We start from the raw sequence: 26,610 nt of genomic DNA on the forward strand, positions 1-26,610 counted from the left end.
CCCTACCCTCAGCTCAGATTTCCTGAAGATCCACTGACTCATTTTGACTGTCCAACTCAATTAGACTTATGTATGCAGGGTAGGAACTCGTCTGCCTACTGGTAAAGCAAGCTTGGGCTTCCAGGCATTCAGTAACATGAAACTCTTCCAAACAGAAAATTTTCTCTGACGGGTGCTAAAGAGAACTGGAAAAGGAATTAAAAGGAAGTTCAGATGAACAAAGGCCCATTAAGAAAATCCACATAAATGAGCACTAAATCACCATAGCAACAGGAGAACATGAATGGATTCTTTTCTTAGGAAACTTTACTGGACTTCTGCATTACTGAAGGGGACTGAGTAAAGTGTTGGAGATGCTTGCAGTGCTGTTGAACTGGACTTCAGAGATAAGTATATTTCTATACTCTGTCTGCACAAATTATTAAGGCTTGCATTGAAAACAAGTGGTCCTTTGTCGACCTGATACATCAGCCTGGTCTGAACTGCTTTGCTGCTTTCTCAAAGTAGAGTAACTAAGACAAAGTATTAGAGGAAATGTTTTTGTTTGTTTGTTTGTTTTTTGGTATGGTAACAAAAATGTGGTTGTCTGCTTGCTTTGCGTGCTGGCCAGAATCCTCGCAGTACAGCCAGGATGCTATTTGCCTTATTTCCAAGGAGCACGCAATGCTGGCCTGTATTCATTTTGGTGCCCACTGTCACAATCATACTGCCGTCAGTGCAACTTCTGTGATATTTGACATCAGTTCTTCTGCTTCTCTCCAAGTACAGCATTACAGCAGGACCCTGCAAATTCACATTCTGTACATCAGCAGACAAACTGTGAATGTTCTCCCTCTTGGGCTGGAATGTGAAAGACCTGTCTGTAACCTTCTTCCTTATGTTTCTCCTCCACTTGTAGCTCTTCCTCTTCATCTGGGCTTTGGTCCTCATCCCCTGAGGAACTCACAGCAACGCCCTCCTCAGCAACCTAGCAAGCCTGATCATAAGCAACTTTTCCCCTCTTTGAGTAAGGCAAATTATATCATTTCCCCTTGAATAAAGCAAGACAGAGAAAGAAACAATGCTTGCTGGAGAGATCAGCTATGCAGGGCCTCCTGAACTGCTGACTGCATCTTCTCTTATCCAGATCTTTGCCCTTGATCAGGATTAAGGGCATCATTCAGGCCTCTGTGCCGTGCATCCCTACCTCAGAGCAAGTGACCAACACCCCCTAAACTTACAGGTACCAAAGTCCATACAGGAAATAGGCTGCATGTGTTAAGCACGCATATGACTGCTTCCTTTTTTCTTCCCCCATTCCCCAGTTCCACTAATCCACACGTGCTTCACTCGGCTGCTAACTGTGTGAGCAGTGAGATCCATAACGTACACCTCAGTTAACAGATCTTTGTGACTCTGCTTGAAAAGCAGGTACTGAGTATGTGGATTCTGATACTTCTCATTTAAAAAAACAAACACCTTTTAGATGTCTTTTGGAACAAAACCTTGTTTTATATTCTTACCAGTAAGACACAATGACAACCCACTGTGATCAGCAATTGAACAGTTACAGCAGTTTGCTCTCCTACTTTTGTATGCCTCAAGTGTCTACCTCTTCACACACAGTTCATCTAATTGTGAGTCTCACAGGACATGCATCACAGATGAGGTATCATTGCCGTGACATAACATTTCCTGCCTCCTGTAATTGTGTGATGCAGACAGATGTCTTTGTATCCGAAAGAAGAGAGACAGTACAGTTCTACAGCCTTTGCAGTAAAGAGATTGCAAGGTCTCCTCCCCTTCCTCTAAAAGTAGAAATTCGAGGTCTTATCTGAACTGAACCAGTTCCCATTCTGCTAAAGTATGGCTTGGAAAGGAATCCCCGTATCACCCGAAACTAAACAGCCTACCTTTACAGTTGGAAAACCTTGCTGTGTCCGGTCTTTCACCGAGCCTCGGCTGCCTTCAGTCAGGTAACGAGCCCTGTGCTGGGTTTCCGGCTGTACCACTATCTTCAGCTCCTTCCCCTCACTTTTAGTTGGATACTGACCACACAACATTGGGGTCTTCTTCCCTCCAGCTCCTTTCTGGCTCTCTGGTGCTCTGAGAAGTCAAAGCAGACCATTAAAGATGTTATGAGCAGCTCCTCAACAAAAACAAATGAAATCACAGCAAAGCTACAAAAGTAAGGAGTGTGTATTAATGTACAGAAGATGCATGGTTGAGAGCAAACATGGGAATTCTCTTTCTGACAGAGAAGGAAACCTGCAGGATGAAGAGGAATGGTGCTTCCCTGCCTCTTCCATCCAGTGCAACTGCTTTTCATAGCATAAACATAAAGGAAGGGAAAAGCAATTAGCATTAAACTGCATTAACAAATAGAAGGCTTATAACCTGCTGTTCTCAAAGTATACGATACGGCTTGGCATTATTGGAACAAGCTGCTTCACTTCTGTTAAAAATATACATATGTACACACACATGCCGAATGGATTTAAGGTTAAATGATACTTCTTTAAACAGGAAAACAGCCTCATGCCTGTCTCCTCCTGAACATGTACATCCATGCAAACTCAAATACCAGTTTCTGTCAAAATTCATAAATTTATGTTAAAAACAGATTTGTTCTTGTAAAAGGCTCTGACAAAATTGCACAAATTTTAGAGCTGCAGTATATGCAAGAAGACTCTTTCCTTCCAGGTGCACACCTCAAGATGTACTGTACTTGTGATCAGTTCCATAATTAAAAGCTGAATAAAGAAGCCCTCCAAAGTATAGCGTTACGTGGTCAATTCTTTAAAGCACAAGGGAAGGTAACGCTTGATGCTGTACAGAGCAGGTTTCTGTAATTATCCTGAAGTCCATCAAACCCACCTAACATTAACAATGTAAACATGTCACAGCAAATGGGACAGGCAGAAAGAGCTCAGTGAGCTTATGCAGAACGTAAATTCATTATTTTTCTTTTTGAACTACCAGAAAGTAGCTTTTAACTGTTAAAGAGTGAAAAAAAGCAGTTTTAAATCACAGTTGTGATCTGCTAAAAAACAAAACAATAAAAAAGAATCCTGTTTCAATGTGCAACATGCAGAACTTATCCAGGTCCCAGCTGCCATGCTCTTACTTCCACTAAACCTTCCAAAGTTTTAACACAAGTAAGACAGAGCTGTGGTGTATGTTGGTGAGCTGTTACAAGGCTCGTGCTGTGCTTGAATTTCATTTTTCTCCCTGTTCCTGAGGGCTACCTGTGTCAGCACCCAGCGAGCCTACTGCTCACACTGCTTGCGGCCTCAGGCTCGTCTCACAGCCACGTAGAGGTGCTGGGGCAGTCTGAGGTTATAAAACCTGCACTAACCATGTCACGAAGTCCTGATTACTCAGCAGCCATAGTCAAGGTTAACAGGCTGGTTGAGAAAAAAAAGCCACGTAAAAATATGCCGTATTTTAGGAAAATAAAAGGGAGATGTCTTCTTCAACTAGCACATACAAACCTGCGATACACTCAATAAGCTGCAATTACCACCACGATGCTCTTTGCTTCTGTACAAGTCAGGCAAAAGCAGTGCTTGAATTTAGGCCTGTTAGGTTATCGCTTTCCCTGTACTTCCTGTCAGGACATTACTCCAGCGGACCAGTAATTAAGAGGAATACATTTACAAACTTTCAGTCCATGCCTTCTCTTTGTTCATATTCAGAATTTTAAATGACTTGACTAAAGTCTACCAGCATCCCACAGGGGATCTGAAAAGGAATTGCAAGGATTAACTTCAGCCACAGCCACACAGCCCCGGTACTCAGACCCGTGCTTCCTTCGCCTCAACCAGGCAGGCTGCGACTGCAATTGCACTGAATTAATGCAGCAGGTGGGTTGCATATTCTGACCTCCTCATACCTGGGAATTGCAGTTAAGTAAATTAATACGGAGGACTAAAGTACAAAATTTTGAAGGGTAAAGTCAGAGAGGCATCCATTAAAATGAAATTCCCTTTTAACACTCAAAATACAGTTTTACCAGAGGGACATTGACGCTTTGGCCTCTCCAGCACATCCTTCTGCTTTCCTGAAATTACTTCACTCTTAAAACCCAAGTTTGTTGTCAACACACTGACATTTTACACATTGTAGTATTTATCTAAAGAGATGACACCTAAAAACTATTTGGAAACTCTTCCCTTCAGAAACTTGAGGGAATTGTTGTTTTCAGTCAGACTAGATGAACATGAAAGTAATTTTAAAGACTTCACCAGAATTTCTCAGTGCTTCCTTCTCAAATTATGAGGATTTATCATTTACACATCCTTTTAATTTAGTCAAAATACAATTCTAGTAGCCATGCCCATGCAAATAGTAAAAATATTTCTCTCACACACACCCCTTTATTTATTAGCTTAATTGTTACCAGACAATGTCTCCTCAAAGCTAGCACTTCCTTTCTAGAACAGAAACTCAAATGGCAAAACCCGTGATTCTATTAAAATAGATTTCATGAGTTAACTTTTGTCTGGTCCTGCAATGCATCGCGGCTGTTCCAAGTGGAGGCTTGAAAGTGAAAGCGAGACCAAGCATGACTGAAAGCTGAGAATCTTTGCTCTAAATCAATTCATCTGTTTTTAAAAGGCTTTCAGAAATGCTAAGGGTTTCCACACGAATAAATTCTTTTTTCTATCTCTGAAAGCCAACTACAAGGCTCTTTTAAGACAAACTGTTTCCGCTTCACAAATTACCAAGTGTTCTTTCCTTGCTTTTTTCTTAAAGCCAGAAGTGAATGACCTTGCTTGGCTGAACTCCATCAGGCTGCAAAATTTAACAAAAATTTAAGTGACGCTACCATAACCTGGAGTGGTCTGTGATCTAGAGTTGTAACACTGAATTTCTATATTCTAACTATAGAACTAGCTTTTCTAATACCTTAGATATTTCTTATTGCAAAGCTCTTATTTAAAAGGACAATTCTATTACATAGGATTCTGCTGTCGTTCAATCTAGCCTGTATATGAGACATTACACAAATGCTTATCTAACCCCGTGTTCATCGAATCCTAACGCCAGTGCTGCACTGTTCATTGTTCATTGTGCCCCTGATATTTTGGGGAGTATTATAATCTTGTGATGTTTTAGATTGAGACCACATATACTGTTCCCAAGTTTACTAGATCTCCCATTTATGTCCAGAATCACAGAATTCTTGCCTCCCAATAGTTTCCTCCCTTTGTAACTGAGGGACTGAACTCCTTTGTGCTTGCTGGAAGCAGCTTCCTCGTTCCAAGCAAACATGTTAGTTTGCTTCCTAGGTTCTACCCAGAACAAATGTTTTACATCATTAAAATTTTCAGCTGCCAAAATAAGAGATGCTGGGCAACTTCAGTCAAGCTTAGAGCATTTGCTGTAAAGACAATTAAAACAAAGGATGAAGAAATAAAAACCCACCCAATTGTTGCTGTATGGGTTTGAGAGGAGGAGCAGGGATAGTACCAACTCTTTGTTACCAGCTAGCTCCATCTTTCCAAATGAGGTACCTAATAGAGCAGGAAGCAGCAGCACACTCTGGAGAGTTTCTCAGAATCACCTCACAGTGAAATTTTAAGTATGGAACTGCAATGACCCTGGGAATACAGACTCCAGGCTCTTTCCCTTTGGAATATGAGACATTCATACATAATCTCATTAGGCAAACTTTAATATTCACCATTACTGTGATTATTATCTGAACATCCTACAAGCACATACATAAAAAGTGAAACAAAATAGCCCCCCCAAAAGAAAATAACCAAATCTATCCATTTGACCACCTTAAGAGTACTAAAAAAGCCAAAAGGTAAAAAATAAAATACAAAAATACATATAACCACACTACTATAAACTGATGGGTATTTTCTCTTCAAGCAGCTACTGAAATGCATTTAGTGAACAGTGTGAAGTGGGAGAGATGAGAGACCACCACCCAGGCGTGCCCACATACAGACACACGCATGCACACAACCCAGAAGCACAGAGAGAAACAGGATTAGAGATTTATTTCTGAAAAAATCAAATACAGATGTGAATTCACAAGAAAAAACAAAATTTGGTTCACCATATAGTCTTAACATTTTTATAAAAAAGTAAAGGATGCGTTAAATGATGAGAAATCTTAACAAGCCATTAACTTCTACTCCCATCACTCTCTCTATTTGACAAATAGAGAAAGAGACAAACAAGCAGGAAAAGTGCCTAGACTGAAATCCTCACATAAAATACTGCACAAACAGCAAGATTTAGGGTGCGTCCAGTCCACTTCTGCCTTTTTTTTTTTTTTTTTTTTTTTCAGTACAATAACGTTTCCATTGTCTTTTTATACGGGGGATTGCACAATCTTTCAGGAATCTCACTTAATAATACAGCCAAGCTCATTGAGTCTGCGTCCAATTGTTACGGCAAAGTTTAGCTTTATCTTTAAAGATTAGCAAGTCTAGTGAGAACTTATCATGGGCTACAACACAAAACGGAATGGCAGAGAAGGGGAGAGATTTATGTGAGAACCTGAGTAGAACACTTGGCGGGAAGGGAGTTTTATTAGTTTGGTTTTACATATGGCGATAGAAATTTATTAAAAAAATGCAGATACCAACCCATTTCCTGCTTTTGAGTTGCCTTTGCTGTCCGTGCTGAGCTGAGAAAGGACATAGTGAGGCGCTTTGGCACTGTCGGCATCAAATATATCCATGTTGGACTCTTCACAATCTCGGCGTTTGATCCCTGGCCTCTGCTTTGGGTTTCGTTTGCGTGATTTACGTGGCACCTCAGTGTTATCATTGTAGGAACTGGTACTCATGTTACTGAAGTTGGAGGGTGAATCCTCCATCCACATACTGCAGCTCTGTTCTGATTCCAATCCACACCCCTCATCCTGGCAGGACATCCGACTGTTGTCCAGCAAGTCCTCAGGTGGTGGCGAGATGTACAGGACTGTGTGTCTCTTCGGCGTTGACTGCTGCTGCTGGACTGTGTTACTGGTTAACTGCTTTTCACTTACCCCTCGGTTACTTACCCCCACGGCTGAGGAGCAGCTCTCCACTTGCATAGCCTTGCTGTCGGTGACTGAGGTAGAGTAAATGGTAGGACTGGAAGAGGTGGTAAAGGAGCTGCAAGCACCGCCCATGGAGGAAGAGGAAGGAGCTGAAGAAGCATCTGCGGTGTACAATTTAGAAGTAAATACAAGACACGTGGTTCTGTGTGTGCTGGCTATAGCAGTCCCATTGAAGTGAAGTGATTAATGAACCGATTGCTTTCCCCCAACGAATATTTGGAATTTGGTACGTTTTGGAATGTAAATGCTTAAAGCAGTATAGCCTAGCCAATACGGTACTTTGGAAATGTCCAAATATGACTGAATGCATTGTGCTGTAATCAACTTTTTTAAAACTTAAAGTTAATTCATAAAAATGGCTGCAAGTAAACAGAATTTTCATTGCCTCAGCTGGACTACTTATTTGGGTATAAGCCATTTCATCTAAAATAATGGAAGCCCCAATCAAAACGTTTATAATTCACATTCAATGCCAATTAAACCATTTATTATTGGATTTTTTTGTTTTGTTTTGAAAAGACGGGACTGTGCTTAGCCACGAAATATTAAAATAAGTTTCTAACCTATGAAGCAGAGAACTACAGGTCATTTTTAATGCAGACACTCCCTGCTTCAGAGGCAAATCCTGGAATAAAAATATGAGAAAATAAATGAGAAAAGAGCTGCTGATTATTCCATCATAAATGAGAAATAAAATATAAAATCAACTGAGTTGGTAGGCAAAATGGAACTGGTATCAGTCACTACGATAGAGCTGTTTACTTTGCAGGTTCAGAACAGGGTTGAAATAGCTGTATTGGTGACATACTGACCCAAAACAACATGAAGTTTCTGTAATTTGACTCAGTCTCTGAGACTCTACATCAGCCTTCTCTCAGTCTTCATTAGCTGAGTCCCCTAAGCATACAGGGGCAGCTTGGGAGAGACCTCTAAAATAATTGATATTAAGCAGGGTGTATTAAACAACGTGATTGCGACCTCTCCAGAAGCCCCACAGATCAATCTGGTTTAAAATACGAAATGCAGCTAATTGATTAAAACAAAACCCTGAAGATTTCTGAAAAGCAGCATAATCATTTCCACTGGAGAATCTTAATGGACAAATAGTTGAAAACGGAGGCTGAAATGTTAGAGAGGAAGTGGTAAGAAGGACAGAGGTCTTAAATTTAAATCAGCTGTAGTGCACTAAGGAATAATTAAGTTTCATATACAGATTTTAACTTCCTAGGGGAGAGGCCACTTTACTACTGCACTGCTAACCACACCTTATGCAATCAACAAGAACTGTAGAAAGAATCTAATTTTGCAAACAATAGGCAATAATAGGTATGTTTGCTCAGCTAGTTACTGCTGTAGTGGAGGTAATACCTGCTATGATAAGAAACAAGATCCTTTCTTTTTTGTTGATTTTTTAAAATCCAAGTTATTATATAGAACTGTCACCTCTAAAAAGGTTTAGACATAGTTGAACTACCTTATCAAGTTTAAGCTACTTAAAAGTAACACAATAAAGTATATTCAGTATGATATAAATATTTAACTAGCAGCAAAATTCAGCAAACCTTCCTATCAACCAGTCTGCTTGTTATTAACAGGGGTTACCCATGGCTGATGACAAAGACTGCTTAAAAAGGTATTGGTTTCTTACAGCTTTGCTGTGCTAAATGAAATTAAAAGTAAACCTAAACTGTTTCAGAAAGGAGTCAAGTAAAATACAGCAGTCATTGCAGTTTATCAGAAATCTATTCTGCTTTCACCTGCATAAGAAGTCCCTTCCTCAAACCTCCCAGAGAGCCAGGAGCAGATGAATGATACCAGTTCCATTTTCCAGTTTGGTTTTTGGCAAATATAGTGGCTGAAATTGGAGAATTCAGTCACTTTGAACTGCATTCCAATTTAAAGGCAAATTTATCCTTTTTATATCATGCATTAATGCAATGCTTTTTTCAAAAACACTTACAGGATTGGCAAAAACTATTAAATCTAGATATTAATTTCAGTGACAATAGGAGCTGATTTGCAGCCACTTTGAGTTGAGATAGATCGTTGCTATTTGTGATGTTTACTTTTTTTTTTTTTAATAGAATTAGTTTCCATTCATTAGAAAGAAATGCAAATATGCAACATGCATACAGCATATATGCTGCACGCAAATGTTTGTGACCTGAATACACGGAGCCCACAGCAGCGACGCTGCAGAGCTGGATTGCTGACTAGCAGCATTTCCCCTAGTTAAAAAAAAAAAAATCAATTCTATTTTTTTTTAACAGATGAAACTGAGCATCATGTACATGATGATGCAGTGTATGTGGATCTCATGTTTTCCTGTCTGTGACAAAGACTGACAAATAAATCATTACGTACGTTGAACCAGGTAGCAGGGCTCTAGAATTGGAAGACATTTCCTCCTCTACAGAGAGCTTAGTATCAAGGATTCTCTTTTTGCAGCAAATACTGGAAAAGTTTTAGAAAGGTTTTTTTCGGAAGACCGATAAGAAAAAGTTAGTCACGTTCATACGCAGGTCTGCCTTGGGACAGGTCTGCCAAACACTGAACACAGCCTGCGTATCAAGTGGCTCCATGCATATCCTCTCCAGAAATGCAACAGCTGCACTTTTCCTTCACTTTCCTAGAAAAAAAATAATCACTAAACAAAATACTTTCAGTATAAATATTAGGGTGCAGCATTTAGCAACGCTGCTATCGTTATAGCTACCAGGTTCTCAAAACAATTTCTCCCCCAGCTTTTTACCTAGAAGTTTAAAAAAAAAAAAAAAAGAGCATGTATGAACATCCATGGTTCTCCTTTCTGAAGATAAGGAGGAAACAATTACTGCCCTTTATGCACTGGTTACACTCTCCTCCGCTTGTCAGACACATCCCAGTGTATCAACAAAATTAAATTATGGAGACATTAGTATCAAGCTGGACAATTATGGCAAGAAACCCCCTCTTCAGCCATACATCTTTTCAAATGAATGTCACTGCCATCCACAAGCATGCACGTGTTAAAGCATGTGCAGGCCAGCGCCTTCTCCCTCCTAACTAACGATGTGTGAGAACGTATGGCAAATATTAAAGGCAATGAAAGGAGCTGGCTGTATCAGAACAGCCAAATACGAAATGTAAAATATACTTGGGGGGACAAATTAATAATTGCTTTATGAATAGTTTAAGTCGCACAAATACTGAAAAAGTGTAATAAAATTTGTGTTTTTTTTCAGAGCCTGCAGTTCTTTATCTGTCTCATTTTCCTTTGAGCTACTAAATAAATAAATGGGATCAACCAAGTAAGAATTCAGAAAAGTTACTCTAATGAAAAAAAAATCCATCTTCTACATGGCTCCCATGTTGTTCTATCAGTTTATTCAAAGCCTGTGGCTACACATGCGTACCTGACACCCCAAGGAGATCTCTTGGTTGAATGTGCTACAGTCCAAAGAAGTTTATTCTACAGTTTTCAGTATTTCACTTTGACTGGCATTGCTTTAAAAGGTGAAAGCGTTTTGCTTTTCCTGTTTTTGAGGAAGGAATTTTTCCCCAACACATAGAAAATAACCCAAATGTAACCCGCAGGCACTGGGGCTGCTGGCTGCACCTGGCTGCAGGGCAGGCGAGCACACCTCGCACGCTGCCTTTTGCTGAGGTTTGCTTTGAGGCACCTCAGGGACTGTGACAGGTGGCTCTTTTGCTTGCAGTTTAACAGTGCTTGCAGTGACAAACACAGCTTGAATGAGCACACACATTTTGAAAATTAAGATTGATATCATGTTTTAACACAATTTCAAAATAAAAATCGCTTTCAGAGCAGCAGCACTGAATGTGCACCAAGTGCACATTATGGCCAGGACGCAGCCCGGTACTGTAAATGAAATGCACACCAGCTCACAAGGCTGTAGGTTTATTTATTTTTATTTATTCTTTAATAGAAAGTGAGAGAGAAAAAAGAAAACTGCTGCCCTGTTAAATCAACCTTGATTACTGTGGAAACTAAACCTCCCGAATCCACTGCTTGCCACCTCTAAGCCATGTAAGACAGCTGAAATAACTGTTTCAGAGTTTGTTGCTTGTCTTACAAGTTTTTCTTATCTCAGCTAGGTAGAATGATATCAAATAGCTCAATATAAAGAATTTCTCATTCTGTTTTGGATATCATAATTTGCACATCATTAATAAGTAATTCTGCAATATGTAAATGAAAGACAAAATAACCAAGAGCTAACAAACTAACTGGCCAGCGTGGGAGTTGAGCATGCAAACAAAGAACTCATGACTCCACACTACTCCTAGGAAGGCCAAGTTGCAAAGAAGCTTCAGTTGTTCACCACACCAGTCATTTGTTCGTTCACTTCCCAGAAAGCCTAAAAAGGGGCCTTCTGCTCCCATACATTTCCTTTGTTTTGAGGCAGTGAACAAAATTATATTCACAACCAAGAGATTGAATAATTCAAGTTTCTTTCTGAAAACAAAAAGCAGGCAGTGGCAGAAGGGATGCAACACGCATGTGGCACGAATGCATGCTGCCAAGAATCACAGGCTAGTTAAGCATGAGACTAAGGGAACACAGAGCAGAGCATCCCCATCAGCAAATCAGCGCATTCTTTTTCTTTCCAATAACAAGCTATTGTATAAAGAAAATTTATTACCTCCTGAATTGCCAGCTAAGGCAGTGACATATATTTCTACATCCTATTATCTTGTGAAGTCAAACAAGGCATTCAGCCTTTTAAAAAACGTCTGAAACGGAGAAAAAAAACACTACTTGGCATTGAGGGAGTCTTGTCTTTGGCTAAAACTCACGCAGAGCCAATCTTGAAATCCTTGCTCAGTCTTTCCAAAGAGATCCTTCCATACAACAGGGATTACCCAATCTTCCCAAAGAAGAAGTGTCCTCATGACGTCTGTTTTTGATTGCAGCTAGAGTGCAAAGCAAGTCATCTCCCAGACTGGAAAGCTCAAGATTGCAAATTAATGCAAACAAACTGGAGATATTTTGGGTTTTACAAGTCTTCCTGCCACCTGTGCACAAACAGCCAGGACTAGCAAAGGGCCATTAAGGGACTTGCCTTTTTCTAGCCTGCATCCTATGCGATCCACTACGGTATTTCAGGGAACAATTAAGCATCAAAAACCTCACCACACATGGTGTGGTCCGAGTCATTTATAAGCCTACTATGTGGAATATACCTCTTTATTGAATTTGTTAATTTATGTAACGTGTCGTGTTTTTAATAAGAATTTTCTGTGTTAATTTGTTTATTCACAGAACCACTGGACACAGGAGAACAATTTCAGAACAAAACCAGAAGGATAAAGGATCCTATGTGCAAAATTTCCAGCATCAACCCTTGCATTGCCAAAGGCTTTACAGGTAAAAACCAGAACTTACAAAGTGGCTGCAAACCTGCTTTCAACACCTCACATGCCAAACTTGGGGTTCTACATTTCTTCTTCTTGTATTACTGATGTAAAGTCAAAAACTTTCCAAAAAGAGTTTAGTTTCAAATCAGTATCAATCCACTATTTAGAAACAAAACAAAAAAAAGAAGGAAAAAAAAAAGGAAAAAAAGGAAAAAAGAAAGAAAGAAAAGAGACTTATGAAGAAGTCTGAAAACAAGACCGACCTATACCCTGGGTGAGATTGGATGGGTTAAGTGTCTCTGGCACTATTTGTCTTCACTATTGACAGACACTGTCACACAACCCACCACACGATGCCTGTCTCTGAATGGCGAAGCTAGAATGCAAGTTAAGTGTATTAATAGAGAAAAAAAACTAGCATCCCAGCAAATATAATAAAGCAATCCAATTCACCAGTTATTAAAAAACACTCAGATTCAAGATAGGTAGGTTAATTTAATTTACATTAAGCCCAACAGTGTAAATTCCCCTTACATTCACATGCTGAACCAAGCAGTGCATTGTAATTTGGGTGAATACATCAATCTGTTTTTATTCCCAATGACATCCATTGTTAAATTAGCACCAAGTTCAGGTATCTCAGCAGAACCTCTGGGAGCAGCTTGGACCCAGCAGTCCCGTTTAGCTCAGAGCCAGGCAAGGCAGAACTCTAGGCCCCCTCAGCTGCTCTCTGCAAGCTCTCACCTGTCTGTCCCTCAGCTCCCTCCACAGCCCACTGCCCTAAAAGAGTGACTGTACAATGATATCACGACTGATGGGTCCAACAAAGAACGCTTCAGGTTAGGAAATGGCCTCTCTTGTTCTTTAGGTCCATGGCTGTTTTTTTCTAACAACTTAAGAACTCCTCTTGGCCTTCAGGAAGTCTTCGATGCCGGTACTGCAAGTGCCCAAACAGGAGCACATTGGGGTTGTTCTCCTTTTGCCCTTTTTCTTACTTTTTTTTTTTTTTTTTCATTATTTATTAAGGAACAAGAAATTCTCCTGTCACAAGCATTTCTCGAGCCTTTTTGGCGTAAGAATAGGAGCCACTCAGTGTAAGAATTTGCCATCCAAAATCTCTCAGAACAATAGAACAGCTTGTGTCTGAGTCAGTATTCTGGAAAAATGGGGCTTACTGGCTCTGTAAGACTCAGGAAGACTGAAAACAAACTTTAATTAGAAAAAAAAAAAGAAGATCTGGGATGCATCTATGCAGTCCTCACGTGCAGTTAGCAGCAGGCTGTGCTCCACGCAGAGCAGCAGACGCGCTCAGTGCGCACACAGCCCCGCAGGACTGCAGGGCTTTAACTGAAGTTACAGGGAGCACACCTAAAAGGTTTCCATGAAACGGAAACGATCAGAAAAACCTCCTTCCTCAGCATTCCCCAGGGATGAACGCTCACCCATGGTGATGAAGGAGCCTCCCCCAGCCCCTGTGGCAGCCCCTCGGGGCCCGCAGGCTGCTGAAAACAAACTGGTTGGGAGGCAGCAGTGCCGACAACCAGAGCGGCCGGGGCTCTGCAGCAGGACACAGCAGCAGGAAGGTGCACTATTAGAGCATTATGGTCTGGCTCAGATTCATTCCCCAAGAAAGAAGCGTTTGGCACGAGCGAGACAAGCGCACGGCGGCCGGCCGGCCCTGGAAGACGTCCTCCAGGAGGTGACAGGAAGGCGCTTCCAGCCGGGACGGGGTGGGAAGGGGAAGGGAACGGCCTACAAAGAAATGGAAGTTTTTACAGTCATTGGAGATCGACTACAAAGAGGAATCTTTCTTTTCCTGATCATTTGTTTACATCGTGTAATTATAAGCCCAGGAAAACAGAATTCGTAGTGGCACTCGTAGCCCCCTTTGAAATTTCTGGTAATTATTTCTGTATCAACAGGAAAAACTGACTAATGACACTAGGAAGGATGACAAACCAAGAAAATATTTTCATTAAAAATAAAAATTAAGAAGCCTAACTGTTCAAAAACAAAACATCTTCATTTTGAAGCTGTATTAGAATATTTAGCTTGGAAATGATGTAAAAAGCTTTATCTTCGCAGGGGAAAATGAGCCATATCCTTAGCGCTTGGTCTCGACCCTGCAGGTAATCCAAATATTTTTGATCCATTTTGCTACAGTAGCAATCTAGAAGCAAAGCTTTATTTTCATAATTAAAATGAACAGAAACACTCATAACAAGTATTTCAATTACAGATCTTTGACCAAAAAAGCAAATTCTATTTGGGACAAGCAGTTTGTTCCTTTACTTAAAAAAGGTACAAAATTGGGAAGAAAAAAAAAGGTAAAATTTCATTATTTAGTATTTTCCTAGGCTATAAACCTAAGACAGAAAAAATCAGTACATAATAGATTAACTGTATCTAAATGTGAAGAATGCAAAAAGTGTTCAGTAAACACATTTCAACAGCAAAAAATCTTTTCCCCTTTTTTTACACCGCCACCACTCTTTGTGAATTCAATTTCAGATAAGAACTGGAAAATGTCAGAATGGAAACGACACAGGAAATAATATCCTGAAGAGCAGTACAAAAATATGGAAGGATATATTTGCCTCTGGTAAATGGGGAGCAGCATAAGAGATCATCAACAAGCTGAAGCAGCTCATTCCAAAACTCTGCTACAGAAAGAAGGAGCAGATGATAAGAAGATGCGACAGTTTTCTTCACTGAGGCTCTGAAGGTTTGAGCATTCTTGTCACTGGAAATAAAAGATGAATATGCAACACTTTTTTTAAAGTACATGGCTGAAAATGCTTTGGAATCATCCCCAAAAGACAAGAACAAGGTGTTGACCTACTAACTAGAAAGACACCTTTGAGGAAGGACTTGAATTAGCAGTTTGAATTTTAAGCATTTGAAGCAATTGTTCAGTATGCCCTGATCAACAGGTAGGGAAAAAAAATCATTCAGCCTTTACAAGCAACTGAAAAGAATCAGGCATCCCTCCTTACAACTGGAGCTTAAAATACTGTGCAGAAGGCATTATTAAAGCCTCAGCCATGCTTTTTTCATGTAAGAAGTCTCCAGCCACAGCTTACAATGGTATTTCTCAACAGGACACCTTCATGTAGTTCAGGAGTCTGTAAGATGATTCATATTTAATGTGTTCATGGAACTGCACCAGGCAAAGTCCTCTTTTTCCTGTCCCCTGAACAAAGACATTTGTCATGTAAACAGCAAGCAGAGAGAACAGTTTCTAGGAGTAAAACCAAATCCTTTCCCTCCTCTCCACTTTCCAGAAGTATAACAGAATTAAAGCTTGAGATAGCAGCTTAGGTTGCGAACATCACAGCTCAAAATCCTAGAGTTCTATTAAATTATACTTGCCTGGTTGTTATTCAGAGGGTGGGTAATAGCCCCTTTGTCTGGATTAATGAATATGAGATACACATTTATTAACAAGTTAATGAATCCAATCAGCAACATTCCATTTTAATACTTGTAAAGATGTTCTGTAAATTGCAAGACATTTCAAAATGTAAGAACTAGAAGTCTGCCCCTGCAAGGCCATCACAGCTTAAAAACAGCCCATCCTGGTCCTCCAAAAAACTAAGAAGTTAACTGCAGCAATATATGTATCTCTCAACCATGATTGTATTTTTATGGAACAAAGCCCCACAGCAAAGCACCTGACAGAAAAGCCTCAAGTATGTTGAATTTCAGCCAGACACTACCTTATTCTGTGTCCTGGGAAGCAGAGAACAAACTGTGTTAACTCTTACAGGAGTAGTTAAAAAAAAAAAAAAAAAAAAAGCAAGTGCCTCATCACTTGATATCACTCCCTCTAAGGTAATCCTCTCATTATGAAGAGTAAGCATATGTGTTATTGACTTCTAGATACACTGTGCTAGCAGCATTTCAAATTAGCCCTTCCTTTAAAAGTGAGAGTAAGTGAGATTACCTACAATGCTACGGAGGCTGAACTAGCATTTCCTTATCATTTCCAACAAAAGTGAGGTTCTGGAGCAAGTAAAAGCTGACAAAACCCACCACCAAATAAAAGACTAAACAAGGGGGAGATTTCAGAACAAACTGGTTTACACCACAGGAGCATTGCTTGCCAAAGCCGTTTTTCTTCCTCACCCTCTCAACCTGTGCAGAGTCAACTACCTGAAAACATTAAGGACTTGAAATAGACAAACGAATTGTCTAATCTCAGACTTTAACATTAAATTTAAAATATATGTTGTCCCGTGCAGACATATAAATATACACGGGCTGATTTTCCTCTTGCTCGGTTTGGAGCGCAGCCTGCAGTCCTGCTTTCCAGGTAAACGCCTCTCTAAGATGCACTATTTTCTTTCAAGTGCGTGGTGGAGGAGAGGAAAACAAACCACTAAGACACTACACAAAAACTATCTGCTATCACTCCCTGGCAGAGTCTGCCTAGAGCCACGGGGAGTCAGGCAGCCACTTCCCTCTCCAAGCAGCAGCCACGCTGCTTTGGGCCGGGGCTTATCTCTGCCTACATGTGTACACAGCGCAACTGGCTGTGGAATTATCCTGGTCATCACAATTATATGTTTATAAAAGACCAAGAATCAATTGTTCTTGCCCTCACTGTAGTGGAAAGTGACATAACCAATGAAAACAAACTAGGCTTTGCTCTGTTTTCATACCATTTTTTTTTAACAACTTGGAGAACTGTCGTTTCTTGCACACCTAATACTTCCGATCCAAGTTTTCGTGGCACCCAGACCCTTAACTGTCTCCTCTCAATGCTCGTGGAAGGTCTTCACAGCCCCAGCCCTGCAAACAACTGAACCCCTCACCAACTGACAGGCGCTGGGAGAAGCTCTGAGGCTCCACCTCGTCTCGCTGCTCCTTCCTCCCCCTGCAGCGCTCCCTGCCCCAGGGCACCAGAAGCATTCCTGCAGACTGGCTGTGAGCCAAGGGAGCCTGCACCTGGAGCAGCACGCAGACAAAGCTCTCTTCCCTGGCAGGACTGCCAGCCTGAAGTCATTGTGAACCCACAATCTGTGATGTTGAAAAGTGTTCTTGATTGAGTGAGTGTCTCCCCCTTCCAGTGTTTGCAAAGAAATCTCTACGCTATTTTTTTGTACTTTTTCATTAAAGAAAATCTTGCTGCAGCTTAGCCCAAACACAGCTAACACATTCTTAGTTTTTTAGAAGGAACCGGACTGGCTGTTAGCAGACACTAAATACCTGCAGGAAACAGACATTTAGTTCCATTCATCTCGAGTGTTTAATTTCCTCTGTTAGATACAGAATTAATTAGCAGTTTGCGTCCATCTGTGGATTTAGAGTGTAACAGGGTTTGTGTTTTTTTTGTTTCTTTGTTTTTGTTTGTTTTGTTTTTAAGATCTAGGTTTCTACAGGATTTGGTCACTGCTGTATCTTTGAACAAAACCAATCATTAAATATGTTGATTTTAGAAATACACGCCCCAAATATTTTTGAATAAGTGATACAAACGTATCAAATCCTTTCAACATTATTAATAAAAACATAAAAACATCATTTTTCCCCCAATGTAGCAACTGAAGTTCCACTGCACACAGTTAAATCCACAGGTTCTCTCAGAAGAGGTCTGGCAAAACATGAATGGTGAGCAGTGCTGTAAAGTTTCTCCAACAAGTCTAATAATATCGTTTTAGTTCTGACCAGGATTCCTGTGCCATGCAAATCTGGGAAACATTCTTACACAAATATTTAATGCACATGAGCTCAGAGGAAAAGAAACAATGCAGCTATTAGAATCCTCTCCTTAAATATACATTTTAATCAAGCAACAACTTAAGACCAAATCAGGAAGTGGAACATGACCTTGTAAGACACACGGGGATCCAATTATGCAAAAAAAAAAAAAACAAAAACCCTCATCCAATGAAGAAAGATGCATCGATCAGTTTTCCTTTTTTCCTCATCGCGTAGATGTTTAGTAATCTATAGAGGTTACTGACAAGAATTCCAGATGCAAACCAGCACTAAGACTAACCTCACAAATGAGAGCTTTGCCCTTAAATCCAGACTTTATTTTCAATGAAGACCAATGACAGAGGCTTTAGACTAAAGTCTAGAACATGACTAGGAGTAAGCTGGAGCAGAAAACAAAGACAAAAAGGTCATGTCTCATTTTTATATGCTCTCAGAAAGATAACCAATTTCTCAGTTTTACAGATGTGCCACCCTGACTAATGTTTTACATTCTCACGCACATGTAAATTTTGTAATACATTACAGTAGAGCTGTGCTGGAATCGAGTTTAAATACTAAGCTTTCTCAGGCCTCTGAAAAGAAAGCATGACCTCTCTTCCTCCCTACAGCTCGAAAACCTTCACGGCCCAAAACGTAATCTCCCATTTTTGATGCTTGCTAGAATTGTTACACAGTCGGTCAGCATTCTGACTCAGTTCCAAACAGGTAGGTATACCCCTGAAGCCAGAATGCACTCTAGGAATTAACAGGCCTGTGCTGAGAGTAATAAAGAACAGCAAAACAGATAACTTGTTTCTTATAGATACATCCTCCCTGAAATACAGTAACCAGTAATTTAGAAGAGCTGGTAGTTTAGATCACCTAGTTTAGCTTGATTTATACTACCTAAGTTCTCCTAGAATGAATTTGGCTACTTCTCCACCAACTTTTTACAATCAAAACTTTGCCAGCACTGTTCATGTTGGCCAGAACGTTACAAACCTTAACAAAGCACTGAATAAATGAGAATGCTTACCAGCAGCGACTACAGCTGGAGGAGGCGAACCTGCCTCGCCACCGCTTGTTTGGCTCATGGATGCTACAGATGTTTCTCTGGAAGGTGGTAACTGCAGCTCCTTTGGGAGAAGGTCATAGACAGATTCTGTTGAACAAATGGAAAACAAAAAGGAAAAGGGTTTATTAAGAAAAAAATCATGCTCTGTAAGAGAGAAGAAATACTGGTTTTGTCTAAAAAGATATGACCTATGATGTGACGTTCTCAGAAGCTTCCTAAAAAGTTACATCAGGTACTCAGAGACCCTAACGTTATGGAATAAAGTTATTTCAGAAGACAAACCACGGAAACACGAAGATACACGTTCTCCAGAGTGAAACAAAAACACCAATTTGTTCAAACAAAGAAATAATTCATGACCTTCCACAGAAGCTGTACTCATTTCGAATGACAGAGCTGCCGGCATATACCAAGAACCACGTGAGAACCAAAGACAAACCCGCTGCCAGAGCCCAACCTGTGCAACTGCATTTCAGAGACTCACCTAGCACCATCACCTGCAGAACATTTACAAAGCCCTCCCAGGAAAGCATCAGCTCCTTACCTAAGATCCCTTATTTCCATTTTTCTTGCCGTAAGCTTTTTGATAAAGTGCCACAGGCACCCCTAGGCAAGCAGCCTGCTGGCCCCAACCGGCATTCACGGCAGCTCTCTGACCCCTGAGAGGGGATTTGTGACTCGGGTCGCAGAGCCGCACGGTGCAGCAGCCCAGGCACACGGGCTGGCAGCAGGTCACCCGGCTGGGCAGGGCTCTGCACGAACACCTCCCAGTGCATCGTTAGGTTACCTGAGATAATTACAGCCACGGGCACGCAGCTCTGAGCACACCTCTTCAAGGGGACCCATGGAAGATGCACGGCTGCTTTAAACGCCCAAGGCGGGGATGCAAACAACCCAGCTGAACAGATGCGAGCTGAATCCACAGCTCTGCACCACGGAACTCTAGGAAAATCCCTTATAAATATTATTTGCGTGCCTGAGACAGGTATGGAAAGCTCAAGGCAGATTTTTAATGTCACTGTGGCTCAGCTTCCCAGCTGGGCAGTAAAACTTAGCAGCAAGTGTCATTCACACCAACCTGCTTCCGTCCAAAAAGCATCAGTGACACAGCCTGGCAGCATACTTTGTGAACCACAAAATCCCAGCAGCTTTCAGAGACAACGTCTACTTATTTCCACGCTGAAAGGCCCCTGTAAGCTCGGCCACTGGCACTGCTGTCAATGCGTCAAAAATGCCTCCAAATAGAACGTGGCATTTGGAAACCACAAGGTGTGTGCTGGTCTATTTCCTGCTGAATTACAAGTTTTCTTCAAGACGAGCATCTTGATTCAGGAGGCCGATGAAGTAATGAGGTAGGACTGAGCTTTAGGGTTTGATTTTGTGTTTTTTGTGTGTGTGTTTTAAATATTTACTTCTTAAAAGTGACAAAGATTCGGTCAAATCTGCCTCTTTAAAGGGATGCTCAGATCCAGACCCCCCAAAGCGTGTCGTTTCTCAGGGAACCGGTAATTTTACCTACCACAATCACAGGCACGATCTCTGTGAATAACCCTATCGACACGATAAGGAGAGGGAGGGCAGGAGGAGCAAGCATTAGAACTGAAGCACTTTCCCCCAGACCATTACAAGCCAAACCCTGCTGTGCCTGCACCGTGCGGCCAGCCCCATCCTGAGGCACTGGGGGATGGCACCCAGCACCAGGCAAGCAGCCGCCCTAAGCGCAGCCTGTGGAAAACGTCCCAGGTTGTCTTCCTGAGGGCACGGGCTAACACACACCCCCAGTGACCCGGGCTATAGGAACTGCCGTTCCCAAACCTTCCTCAGGGATCCGAGTTGTGCCGGTGCCTTTAAGAAAGCTTGCCACATCAAACCTGCTCTGAACTGATCAGACTTCAAATGAAACTTTGTGTTTTCACCTAAACACAGGCCAATGTTTATATATGCTGCGCTATAAATAGCATTAAAGCAAAAACTGACAAATTCCAGAAAGATTAGAGTTGCTGCAAGGAAACCAACTCTTCCCAGAGGATACAGCTTCTCTCCGTGCCTGCTGTCGCTCCCAAATAGCTGAGTCCCTTCCCCGTTGCTCAGCTCACCTCCATCACCGCTTTGGGGTTTCTGTTTGGGTTTTTGTTTGGTTTTGAGCGCACACACACACACACACACAGACACTCCTTCTGCTAGAACTTTGCATTTATTCCTGTGGAAAACATCCACAAAAAGAAAAAGCTGTTGTTATCTAAACCCAGTATTGCTTTTGAAGAAAAGAAAAGAAAAGAAATTAGCATCATTACATATTTCTGTCTAATTAGCAGGAAAAATATGTAAACAAAATTCCTGTCCTCAGCAGCCACTGTGGTGAATAAAGGAGTCAGGATTCGGGCAGCTGACAGCACAAGTGCCTTGTAATGCATTGCTTCTTTTGAATCCCCTTGAAGAACGTATCTGTTGATGCCGAGATCCCGTTCTAGTCTAGCAGCAGCTCCATTTACACCCAACAATCTCCATAAATACACTTTCTTTCTCCATATAGGAAAAAAGGAATCTCTTTTTCAGGGTTATTGTTATCATGAGGTATAAACAGGATCCACACACAAGCAGAATAAAGCTAACAAATGCTCGGCAGCAGCCAAGAGGATCACACTCAGCCCCCCCCACAAACCCTCACCAGTTTCTGTGCCACGCATCCGTGCCATCGGCTATCGCACGCCCTCCTCGCAGGGAGCTTCCAAATCTCACACCATCCCTCCAAATGCCTCGCTGGACGAGCTGGGTGAGCCCAGGCCTCGAAAATCCCGGTACTGAAATCAAGGACACCCGGGGAAGGGCAGATTTACAAAAAAGCCCTCTAAGTGTCAAGTTTCTTCAACTGCCCTTTATCCGATTATGCTGCCAGCGTAATCTCTCCGATCAGCTGCCTGGAACTTTGATGTGCCTGCCAGTTATGCTGCCAGGTCAGAAAACTGCATTTCACGTGGCTGTACCGACCAGCACGGCCCCACATACCGAGCCAGCACCCCAGGCAGCAAAGTTTGACACCTGGGGAGCACAAGGTTTTGCCAGTGTGCTGCCTGAAACTGCACAAAGCACTCAGAGTCGAAATATTAATGAAAACCAATTAAAGCAATACGGTAGCAGAGATGCTCAGCACAAGCACAGCAGGGCCAGGAGCAGCAGCAGCAGCCCGGACACGAGGCAGGGCCGCCAGCAGCACTCACCCAGTGCCATGCACTGCTGGACCTGCAGCACCTGGGGAGCTGCACACCACTGAGACCGGGTCGCTCCGTGCTCAGCTTCGCACTGGAATGGAGACAGACTCTGTCACTTCAGCTGGATGGGAGGTGGGGAGAGGAAAGCGAAGGAGTTTCCCCAGGACAGCTAATGGAAGCAGCTGCAAACCATCAGCTCAGCACTAAGGCAGCAAACCCAAGGCGCAGCGCCCGCACTCCCTCGCTCGCGGTGCTCGCAGGACTTCCCTGCAGCTCCCCACGCTGAGCGGCCCCGGTGATTCCCAGCTGCAGCCACGCAGGAATCTCAGCTGTCCAGCCTCAGAACTGAGATCTCCAGCAACTTAGTGCCCCGGTAGCTCTCCCTGTGCCGGGACTGGTTCACGAAGCTGCTGCAGGGGGCGCGGAGCCGGGGCGTTTTCCACAGGTCGTGGCGGTGCCTGGCCCTTAGGCGCACATCCTGGAAATCTCTCCCCGCTCCTCTGGCCTCCTGAACAACAGCAAAGATAATCCCTGTGTTTTAATAAGCTCTCCGCACCGAGCGGCCGCCCACTTGATCCCTAGCGCTGTTAGTCTCCTCAGCATGCTCTAATACCCACACAGCCCTGGCTGCTTCTTCCCAGGCCATTTCCTTGCCGCAGCACATGACGGTCACACCAGAGATTAGCCAAAACCTTGGTGCACTCTCCCCATCAGCTGGCAGCGTGCTAGCAGAAACCCCTTCTCAGGACGTACTCCAAGCTGATCAGACAGCAAATAGGCAAAGACAGCTGCTTATAAGGAACTACATTTATAAAAAAAAAAACAATTAGAAGCGCATGAATCTGCAATAGTTTCAGCTACATGGGCTGTGAGAAAAGTCCAATGGAGCACACATACTCTGCCAATGAAAGAGACCCTAGGAAGAAAAAGCAGTGCCCATGTTCCACCACATCCCCAGGTAAGCATAAAAAATCAGGTTCAGAGTACCCATGCGTGCACACAGATTCTGTGACTCCAACAGTTCAGGTTGAAGGGTGAGCTTTAAAGCCACAGGCCTGGCACTCCTCGCTCGGAAGGCAGCTGCGATTTAGTACAGCTACACGTGCAAGTCAGGGGCTTCTGGATCCTTTTGGAAAAGGCACTGAACCCCAAATCTATGCTACACCTGAAAAACCAAGGGCTCTGATTCTGTCCGAGGACACTATGCATTTTCTTTTATTTTTAAACACGGAGTTTGGCTCTACCCAGCAGCGCAGAGCCTAGGCCCAACAATACGGTGTGGTGGCTGAGCGCGCTGGATGCCAACAGCTCCGCCACAATAGCTCCGCTCACAAAAGGGTTTCAAAGAATGACGGAGGGGTGGGAGAGTTCCAGCAGCCCGAAACGCTCGGCGCACAAGCAAAGCCTTGCTTTGTTGCCAAACGTTGGTGTCCTGTGACCCTCACGGACTCGCTGTACACAAAGCCTGGGTGTGGGAGCACTTCCAAGGCAGCGCGCGGGCTGTCAGGAAGAACCCGCAGGAGCATCCGATTGCCACGTTCTCTGCCCACCCCCGGCCCCCTCCAGACACCCACCAAGGGCACCAGGAGAGGAGCTCTGAGCGAGTTCATTACAGCAGTGCGGGACGATGGCTGGATGGCAGGAGCACCCCGGAGCTCCATGGAGGCACTGGGAGTCTGCAGAGGGTGGTGAGAGGGGACGGCACTGCCGCACCAAGGCAGGACAGGGCCAGGGGCCAGATCAGCCTGTGACCACGAAGGACTGGTGTGTTCCTTTTTTTGTTGTTTCCTCTAACATCCTACCGACTGGCCTTGATGCACGCCCCTTGGAGCGCCCTACAAGCCGTCGGTCTGACTCTCCTGCTCTGGCACTCCCACGAGCCCCGTCACACCTCGCAGCTCCGGGATGAGCCGGGATGAGCCGCGGGCCCCCGCTCACACCGCGGAGAGCAGCCAGGCCACCCGCCAGCGCTCCTCTCGCTGGCAGAACTGGATTGCTACAGCAACAGTGGCAGGTTTTCAAAGAAACTGCAGTGTATACAAGGATGTTTTACACAGCCAAACATAAAATCTTCCTTCCAGTCCCCTCTGGCTTCAGACAAAAGAAGCGAACCCTAAATCAACATGATTCATGAGCACGCAGGGAGAGGCAGATGCCATCACTCTGCCTGCCCTAGAAAACTTTGATTACAAAGTTTGTGCTGCTGCAACCCCACTCCCAAGTCGCAGCCGAGGCTCTGTGCTGATGATGCAGCACCGGACGCTGTAAAGTCCAAACCCTGCCTGCAAGCATCGCTGCTCCGACACAGAAACGCGCCACGAGTGTTAGCAACGAGGAGAGAAGAGCTTGCTGAGGGATGCACACTTCTATTTTAAACAACGATGATCAGTAATACATTATTAACCAGCAAAGTCATTAACTTTTTATCACAACAGCAGGATCATTGCCTCTCGTATTTAAAAATAAATAAATGAAATCTGAAAAGTTTTTCCTTCCTTCCCTTTTTTTTTTTTTTTTTTTTTTTTTTTTAAAAGAAGCAAGAATTCGTACCAAAATGCTGCTATTAGAAGGGTAATCTTGCAACCAACCCATAACCGAGCCCAACCCGGTTACTGCAGAACGCCACCAACCTCCAGAAAAGCTGTTAATATTCACGATTCTGCACAGCAGGGTAGGGTTGAGAAATTAATCCCTTTAAAGTTGAATTTCAGCAACTGACAAAGGCATGTGTTAGCTGAACTCTATTTATGGCATACATCCAAATATCAAATAAAGCTTTCCTGGCTGTGTTTCAGTCATCCCCATTCACAGCTCAAAGAGGACTTTATAAATGCAGACAGACAGCATAAATCCTGGGTCTTGTTTGCATCCAATTTTACAAATCTCAGAGAGAGAACGACTTTATTTACTGAGCGTCCCTTCAAGAAACGGCCCGGTAATGACTTAGTGAAGCATCTGCCCCATGCAGTTGTAAATTCCAGAGCAAACCCCAAGAACTCCAAGAAACCAATAAAGCACCACGAGGGACAAGGCAGAGAACCAAGGAACGACAGAACCCCAAGTCCTTCAACGCCGCGGGGCACCGCTCCACAAACCCCTTAAACCTCTCAGCCACGGCTGAAAGACTCGGTTACACACGAGGAGTGCTTAAAGATGCACATCTCGCATAGCCCAGAATGGGAAGAAAAAGAAAAAAAAACACCTGTTGGCAATACCTTAAGAGTTAGAAGAAAGCAGTCCAGCGCTGCCATGCTTTGATCCTCCAGCACACTGGAAGCTGAGCTGAGCTTATCCTTAGGAAAGGCTCCGAACATGCCAGGTGTGACAATTCAATTAGCAACTCAAACAACTCCATTTTGCCATGTAACAACTATAGGAAATGCTACAACAAGGACACTTCTTCATTTGAGATTCTACACTAAACTGAATTTTAAAGCTAATTGGTTTTCTCCTGCCTTCACACTCTGTCACCACCCTGACATTCTCGAATGCTCAAACCCACCACCACACAATGTCCAAAGAACAAAGATCAGCCCTATCTATCTATCACCCACCTTAAAACACTGCTATTGTTTCAAAATCAAAATTCCCTGGAAACACGGAGGTGCTCCCACCAGCGATGCCAGTCCTGTAGGTGCCACACGGCACCTGAACCAGAGTCACAGAGCAGCAGAATTGAATACCCTGAGCTGGAGGGGACCCACCAGGATCACCAAGTCCCACTCCAGGCTCCCCTCAGGAGCACCCAAATCCCAGCCCGTGTCTGAGAGCTGTGTCCAAATGCCCCAAACTCCAGGAGCTCGGTGCCGTGCCCCCTGCCCTGGGGAGCAGACAGCCTTTCACTGCACTGCAGCCACTTCTCGGATTCAGTATTTTACAATAAACACGGGGTTAGGAACTGTGCTCCTGAGCCTTGACATGCTCCCTAGCACACCGACCACCTGGAGCCCACAAACCACACGCGAGGTTCCTGTATCTCACCAGTTTCCCCCGGCTATTGCAAGATCCCATGTGAGCGGGTAAAACTGCCCCAATGCTGAAGGACACGAAGCAAAGGGAGGCCACCTGGATGCTGCCTCGGTGCCCAAGGCGCCTCAAACACGGCACAGCTGGGCCACCCGCTCAGCACACCGACAGCCGCTGCGGGCTGCTCTGAACGTGCTCAGGCTGGAACAGGAAAACAGGAAAAATTAAAAAAAAAAAAAAAAATTGGG

The 26,610-nt window shown here is 43.1% G+C and overlaps 1 protein-coding gene across 3 annotated transcripts in view; it reads right to left on the bottom strand.

Moving 5' to 3' along the window:
• The window catches only part of NFAT5 (nuclear factor of activated T cells 5), a 56,842-nt gene that overhangs the window by 21,806 nt on the left and 8,426 nt on the right, over positions 1-26,610 (bottom strand). For 2 of the 3 annotated variants that reach the window (XM_084532983.1, XM_084532982.1), the window contains exons 2-4: positions 19,149-19,274; positions 6,591-7,149; positions 1,893-2,085 (exon numbers count right to left, since the gene is read on the bottom strand). In XM_084532983.1, the coding sequence (XP_084389109.1) occupies positions 1,893-2,085; positions 6,591-7,149; positions 19,149-19,274 (878 nt within the window). Of the gene's footprint in view, positions 1-1,892; positions 2,086-6,590; positions 7,150-7,611; positions 7,674-19,148; positions 19,275-26,610 lie in introns of those variants that run through there. The other variant, XM_084532984.1, reaches the window with a different exon arrangement.

The sequence above is a fragment of the Aythya ferina genome, assembly GCF_964211825.1.
Source record: "Aythya ferina genome assembly, chromosome: 12".
Classification (NCBI taxonomy): domain Eukaryota; kingdom Metazoa; phylum Chordata; class Aves; order Anseriformes; family Anatidae; genus Aythya; species Aythya ferina.